The following is a 7,715-nucleotide window of genomic DNA, read 5'->3' on the forward strand; positions in this document are numbered from 1 at the left end:
ACCGGGCCCGGAGTCGACGGTGCCGGTGGCGCCGCGGCCGATGTCGATGCCGGGCGCTCTAATCGGGTCTGCCTGGCTGTAGTAGCAGACGCTGACGGTCTCGCCTCTGCACCCGGTGCCGGAGAAGGTCGGTGCCAGGGAGTCTTCTCGGTGCCGGTGCGATCCGGTGCCGGCGCCGAGATCACGGCCTGCGAAGCTGCCGGGTCAAGTGCCGCCTCCATGAGGAGAGTGCTGAGTCTTTGGTCCTTCTCCTTTTTTGTTCTGGGCTTAAAAGCCTTGCAGATGCGGCACTTGTCCGATCTGTGCGATTCCCCCAGGCACTTCAGGCACGCGTCGTGGGGGTCGCTGGTAGGCATAGGCTTCTTACAGGCCGCACACTGCTTAAAGCCCGGCGAACCAGGCATGAGCCCGGTGCCGGGTGCCGGGAAGGGCTACAGCCCCCGGCGAACAACTATCTACAACACTATTTACAGCTAATTACTTAACTAACTACACTTAACGATCTAACTAACAACTATAACAATAACGATAGTTAACAAGGAGAGCTAGGGACGTGGAGGACAGCTATGCCGCGCTCCACAGTTCCAACGACCGACACGGCGGTAAGAAGGAACTGAGGAGCGGGTGGGCCGGCAAGGGTATATATCGAGCGCCATGGCGGCGCCACTCCAGGGGGCGACCTGCCGGCCCACTGGAGTTGCTAGGGTAAAAAGTTTCCGACGAACGTGCACGCGCGGCGCGCACACCTAACTGGAATGGATGTGAGCAATCACTCGAAGAAGAACTGTCACTGCTATAGCGCTTTATCCATACAAGCCCAAAAGGTCCTCAGGGCTAAACAAAGTCCGAAGTTCTCAGGGGGGTGGTAAAGGAGTCCATGTCTCCTCTCAGCCTTTCCATAATTCATAAAACATGTCTCCTTGGTAAGAGATGGCCTCCTCTGCCCAGCGCTGGGATTTATGGGGTGATTGTGCTGCACTCTGACTGGCAGAGGACATTGGAAAGAGTTCTTAGAGGGGTCACATGACCCTCTTCTGGGCGGTTCACTCCTTCCGAGAACCTACCCTATTTTGGTCAACTCTCCTCTTGGGGCAGTCCTCTGCAGCTGAAACCCATCACAACTGGTAAAGGGTGGTGGGAGGAGTTCTTAGAGGGGTCACATGAAGCACTTCCGGATGGGTCACCCCACCCCAGAATTCCCCCCCGTTGGTCAAATCTCCTCTTGGGGTGATCCCCAGTTGCTGAAACCCCTCCTGATCAGTAGACGGCGGTGGGAGGAGTTCTTAGAGGGGTCACACAAATCACTTCCAGACAGGTCACCCGCCCCGGAGCTCCCCTGATTGGTCAAACCTTCTCTCGGGACATTCCTATTGGGGCGAAACCCATCCTGATTGGTAGAGGACAGTGAGAGGAATTCTTAGAGGGGTCACATGACACATATTGCTTCTGGTCATGTGTCCGCCTTGGCCCCAGAAGTAATACCCCATGGGGTGGGTCTTCTGCTGACCGGTGGGCAGGGCTTATTTGGTCAAGGGGTGGGATTAACATTTGATTAATGGTAGGGCCCTTATACTACTGGAGCGCCTTGTTTTGTTTGTCTCCGTTCCGCTTCATTTCTCAAGGACTCCACCAGAACGGATGTCACTTATGATCTCAGTTGCCACCAGCTGGACAGTGGGACTTGGATCTTTCTCTAGGACCTGGAGATCTGAAATTACAGAGGACAACACATTAGTGAACAGACTGTCAAATCACAGCTAAGTGTGATCACAGAACCTTGAAGTACGTGAGCAAAATGATCACATGGAAAAATGTGAAACTGGGCTCAGTCCTTCTATTGGGGTGGAAAATACATGAGAGATGAATAGGCCTCACTTTTCATATAGTCCCCTGTGCCTGAAATAGCTGGAGACTTATTACCTCTGACTACCACGCTACAGCAGCTCTCCAATACAAAGCTTTAGGTTCCCCCATTGGTTCCTTCCATGCTCCCAACTGTGGGGAGACCTTGACTCTACCAGAAAGTCATCCACTCTGCTGCAAATGGAAGAAGATCCATTTTTTCAACAGCTTCCACTTTTAAGTTATTTTCCAGCTCTATTCAGGAGCCACTGCCTGAGCTCAACTAAGCCTGGAATTTAACAGAAGCCAGGTCCAAGCTGGTTTGTGCATGATACAGGGCACCTACTGGAAGAAAAATTGCTGGTGGGAAATTGGGGGTAGCAGAAAGTGCCTACAACTTCTTCTCACTTGGGGAGTCCACAGAACGCCAATAAAACCCAAAGTGTGGATAGTACTGGCTGGGGAGGGGGCATTGCCAGAACAACCAGGAGATGCACTGACTCATATCATACCTTCTGCAGCTTCCTCCTTCAGGGGAAATTAAAGCTGACTTTCTACTGGGTAAGAGTGAATTTGTCCTTTGATGTGTGGCTGATGAACTTTGCACCAGTGGTATCAGTTACTGCTGCTTGTCAGCTAAATTCCTTTATAACACTTTATAACAACTCACTAATGAGCAGGACTTCAGCTGCATTTATTACTTACACATCAGCAGATATCCCCGGTACAGCCATTTCATAAGGTGCATTTCTATGTGTTCCAGGATGATGCCTAAATACAAAATGTAAAATAAATAACAGCAACAATAATAAAACCTTCCCTTGCTGAGTGCAAAGTGATATTGGCAGCCCCAAGGTCTTTGGCGTCTCTTACTATGGGCCTACGGGTGAGCTGTGGGCAAGAGGATTCTGGAGCAGGTTAGAGTCCACACTGAAGAGAATGAGAGAGACATTTTTTATAAAAGACTGTTTACAGAAACCCCATTTGCTTGAAACAGTCTGTGCGCCTCTTGCCACTGCAGTCAGTTACTGAAGACATACTAAGAGAGTGTCTTGGCCTAGTGGTCTGAGCAAAGGACTGGGCCCAGGAATGAGTGAGTTCTAAGCAGGGATCTCACAAGGTGACTGACAGGTAAGCCTCAGATGAGCCACAATGCCTGCCTGTCTCACATGGGTGTGCTAGGGAGAAGAGGGCACAGGCCAAAGAGGAGGAACCTAATGGTTCCTTGACAAGGTGCTGGAAATTATACCCCCAGCTCAAAGTGTAACCATGCCCTACGTGACGGTGTCCCAGCCACTACTGCAAAATGATTGCACTGTGCCTTCCCTGCAACAATCCCGAAGCACTTCATAGCAACTAATGAATTCCTCCTCCCACCACCCTGGAGAGGCAGGGACATTAACATCTCCATCTATGGGTGGGAAGCTGAGGCACAGAGACATTAATGGCACAGTGGGATTTTTTCTGTCCCCCTCAATGGGAATATCACAAGGGACGCTGGGCATCATCTCTCACCAGCTAACTTGGCGGCAGCTGCCCGGATCCCTTCCAAGCTGCTGTAGAAGTACGTGAGGGTGGTTTTGTATAAGTTCTCCAGCAGTTCTAAGTTCTCTTTGGCCTAGAGGAAATCAGGGACACATGAGCTCTCTCTGGCTAGAAGTGCCCTTTGACTGCCAGCACATGCTTTTACGAACCACAGGTAAATATGGGAAAGAACAGGTGGCTGGGTAGAAGTGGGAAAAATGGGAATCTGCGGCAGATTTACATTTCCCATCACCCTCCCTCATATATCCCACCCTTATAGTTATTTACATTGTCCATCACACATCCGCCCCCAAAACACTCCTCTACACCACCACAAGCCTCTCCAGTCAATAATCTCATACAGTTCAACAGCTCACTCACAAGGTGTCTGCAAATGTCCTCCTGGAGTTCTGTAGGATTCAGCTTGGCTGTGTCATCAAGGTGCTTATTAATCACATGTTGGAGTCTCTTCAGTCCCAAAAACGGGAAACAGAGGTGAAATGTAGCTCTGCATTTCTGAAAAAGAGTGTCACACCATTGAATTGTTCCCTACCGAGTGCTGTGTTCAATCAAAGGGAACTCACCTGCGTGACTGCGCATCTATTCCAGGGATTCCCTAAAAAGGGATTCATCTGGGTGTAACTGGCCGAAACATGCAAGAATGACTAATAGAGGAGAGAGCTTTCACTGAAACCTGGAGGTAGCATCCATGTCTTTTGGGAACAGTTATACTGATGAAAGCTGCTTCACCAGCCACAGCTGTGGTCTGTCCTCTGTTCTGGGGAGGCAGGGGCCTGGGGTGCAGAGACAGACAGGAACAGAGACCTGTAGGAGTCAGACTCATGACCTATCCTGAATTCTAGTGAAGCAGCCATGGACCAAGCTGGCTGGAACTGACTCAGCAAGAGGGCAATGAACTAAGGGGAGAATTTGGGCCTCCACAACAGGCAGGAATAGCAGAGCTCCCCTGGCATTGGGAGGAAGATTCCTTTGGCTTAGGAAATAAGTCATTGTCAGTCTTACCATTGAAACCTGGGGGTTTGGGTCTTGCAGGTGCAGCAGAAGCGTGACCCAGCTCTTTCGAACCTGCTCGGTGAAATAGGCCTTCCATTTTTTCTTTGTCAACTGAGCCAGGATGCCAAACAGGACAAAGGCCACTGAGCGAAGAGCATCATCCTCCTACAGCCAAGAAAACCCCACAACTTGGTAAGTAAGGGATAATCCCATCACATACCTCACACAGCCATCTCTTCTACGCTAAAGTAGAGTGATTCCAACTACAGCTAGTTGGAAAAACTTTAATTAACCAATTTTTTGTTCACATTTGCTGATTCATGAAAATATTTTAGAGCCAGTTCAATTCTGACGAAATTCCTCCGGAAGCCAGGCAGGGGTCCTTAGAAACCTGCCTGGTGTCTTGCCAGTGCACCCATCCAGGTCCTTGGCAGCCAATCTAGCAGGCTGACTAGGATTGTAGGCTTCTTCAGGGGGAGAGATAGCTCAGTGGTTTGAGCATTGGCCTACTAAACCCAGGGTTGTGAGCTCAGTCCCTGAGGGGGCCAATTGGAGAACTGTGGTAAAAAGCTGGGAATTGGTCCTGCTTTGAGCAGGGGGTTGGACTAGATGACCTCCTAAGGTCCCTTCCAACTCTATGACCCTCAGAGTCCTGGCTCTCAAATTTGTAACTCCCTGGCCCCTCTAGTTCCCAGCACCAGGATAGTCTGAGAGCAGACTGCCCTGGGCCAAGGCTTCCAATAGAGCTAGGCTGAGTATAGTAATTCTGTTTCACAAGGAGTTTTGAAGTTTGGGGAGAGGGGTTCCCACAAATAGGAACAAAACCAAAATTTGAAATCTCAAAATTCTCTGCTAAACAGAATTATCGTTCCAACCCTCTCATATAAAAATGGTATTGACCAGGCCCAAAACTCTCTATTGCACTCTGTAACCCCCTTTTCATGGTTATCTAGCTACCTAATCTGGTATTCAGACTTTCTTTGAGGTTCTCAGTGGCAATAAAGAAGAACAGAAGGGTGAGACTGTGGGAGCAGGGATGTCATCCCCATCCTCCTAATGTTCTCCTCTTCCACAAAACACCTCTCTTCCCTGGGGCCTAAAATCGCTGCACTATGACATGAGCAATGCCCAGGGAGTTCCCATCACACATCGTAAATGGAGTCTAATCAAGATCGGTTGAACTGGGGTTGGACAGTTCTGTTCACATACATCGTCAAAGTAGGTCCGGATCTGTTGGGTGAGGTCTCTGAAGGAAGAACCGATGTCCTTCTCTTTCAGTTGCTTCAGGACTTTGGCCAGTGCATTCATGCTCTCGCCAATGACTTTAGAACTGAAAATGTCATGTAAGGCCCCGATCAGTATGTCCAGAAGAAACTTCTTGTGCTTTTTCACCTGGACAAACAGATGACATTAAAGAACAATTATCACTGATCACAATTCTAAAAAGTTTTCTTTAACAGTTATGAAGCAGTGGGAATTTCATCAACCCCCTCTCACCGCAGAGACCTATAGCTATATTTCAGACCAGGTGCTAGCTACAATGAGCCAAACTCGGTGCCATAATACACCTGTGTAATCCTATTATTAGATTTCTAGTTACTTAGATTCCAAGGCCAAAAGGGATTCATTGTGATTATCCGGTCTGACCTCTTGCATAACGTAGAACTTCCCCAAAATAGTCTCGGTTTGAACTAGAGTGTCTCTTATAAAAAATATCCAATATTGATTTTAAAATTGCTAGTGACCGAGAATCCACCACAACCTTTGGTAAATTGTTCCAATGGTTAATTAAAATTACCATTAAAAATGGATGCCTTCTTCCCATTCTGAATGAGTCTAGCTTTGTTTTTCCCCATTGAATCTTATTATACCTTTGTTTGCTAATGTGAAGAACCCATTACCAAAATTTGTTCCCCATGTGAGTAGTTATAGACTGTCCTCAAGTCACTTCTTAACCTTCTCTTCGTAAAGCTAAATAGATTGAGCTCCTTGAGTCTGTCACTAAAGGTCTACTTTCCAATCCTTTGATAATTCTTGTGACTCTTCTCTGAATCCTCTCTAACTGATCAGCATCCTTCCTGAATTGTGGACACCTGGTCTGGACACAGTATTCAAGCAGTGCTCACATGAGTGCCATATTCAGAGGGAAAATAACTTCTTTACTCTAATTCAAGATTCCTCTGTTTATGCCTCCAAGGATCATTTCAGCCCTTTTGGCCACAACTTGGCTTTGGGAGCTTATGTTCAACTGATTCTCTGCCATGACTCAAGTTTTTTTTCAGCGTCATTGCTTCCTGGGATAGAGTCTCCCACCTTGAAAGTATGGCCTGCATTATTTCTTCCTACATGTATGCATTTACATATGGTCATATTAAAGTGCACATTGTTTACTTATGCCCAGCTTACCAAAGGAACCAGCTTGCTCTGTATTGACTGCAAAAAGGTTACTAGGGTATGAGAGAGAGCAGAATTTGACCTAGTGCATTGTGTGCAGTCTCTGTAAACTCTGAACAATTATTTCCCTTGGTTTCTCTAGTTATGTTGCATTCTATTCAGTAATCTCTCATACCTTCTGAGGCGCCCCATCGACTATATTTCCCAGGCCTCTTACAGCCATCTGACGGACAATGCTGTTCCTATCCTGTGACCTTTCTTCCAAGACGCGTAAGACACTCTTAAGGAACTTTTTCTCCCTGAGCATGGGATCACTCATTAGCTGAAATAAAATCAACATGTCCATTAGCCCCAGTATGATCAGAAAGATTGGGAATAGAATTTGAGCAGACATGGAATACACTAAAAACAACAAGGAGTCTTCCTACAGCCACAGTCTTGTAGATACAGACTAATATGGCTTCCCCTCTGACACTTGGCACATAACACACTGTAACTTTATCATTCCATGCAAACGAGAAATGTCTTAAAAACATGGAGCTTTCCTTTTGGGCACTATAATAGGGATCCTCTCACAGTCCTTTTCTCACCCCTGGTGCACCCTGCCAGCCGACCTCAGTGAGTCTTCTTTGGCTCAGGCCTCTGGCTAAGTCCCAAAGGCCAAATGAACCCCTTCTTGGGTAGTCAAGAACAGTCCCATTGCCCTCACTAGGGTCTCCAGCCCCAACTCTGGGTCCTTGAAATTCTGTCCTTTGTTCAAGTTCTCCATAAGCATTGTCCCCTTCCTGGGCCTTATGCCACTGTAAGTGATAGGGGAACCAGGGCCTGCCCAGAACTCTGAGGTACAAACTATGGACCCTGTAAACAGTAGTTAGGCACTGCTTGATTTTAGGTCATTGTTGATTCTTCCTACCGGCCACTTTCAGCTTCACCCTCACCTC

The 7,715-nt window shown here is 47.7% G+C and overlaps 1 protein-coding gene across 5 annotated transcripts in view; it reads right to left on the bottom strand.

The window, feature by feature from the left end:
• The window catches only part of LOC127050951 (protein maestro-like), a 60,186-nt gene extending 52,914 nt beyond the window's left edge, over positions 1–7,272 (bottom strand). Inside the window, exons 1-7 of one of the 5 annotated variants that reach the window (XM_050952705.1) lie at positions 6,950–7,262; positions 5,590–5,772; positions 4,390–4,545; positions 3,748–3,882; positions 3,358–3,460; positions 2,548–2,613; positions 821–1,708 (exon numbers count right to left, since the gene is read on the bottom strand). In XM_050952705.1, the coding sequence (XP_050808662.1) occupies positions 1,611–1,708; positions 2,548–2,613; positions 3,358–3,460; positions 3,748–3,882; positions 4,390–4,545; positions 5,590–5,772; positions 6,950–7,168 (960 nt within the window). In that variant the 5' untranslated portion in view covers positions 7,169–7,262 and the 3' untranslated portion in view covers positions 821–1,610. Of the gene's footprint in view, positions 1–820; positions 1,709–2,547; positions 2,614–3,357; positions 3,461–3,747; positions 3,883–4,389; positions 4,546–5,589; positions 5,773–6,949 lie in introns of those variants that run through there. The other 4 variants (XM_050952707.1, XM_050952704.1, XM_050952706.1 and 1 more) reach the window with 4 other exon arrangements.
• Between the last annotated feature and the right edge of the window lie 443 nt (positions 7,273–7,715).

The sequence above is a fragment of the Gopherus flavomarginatus genome, chromosome 5, assembly GCF_025201925.1.
Source record: "Gopherus flavomarginatus isolate rGopFla2 chromosome 5, rGopFla2.mat.asm, whole genome shotgun sequence".
NCBI classification, from domain to species: domain Eukaryota; kingdom Metazoa; phylum Chordata; order Testudines; family Testudinidae; genus Gopherus; species Gopherus flavomarginatus.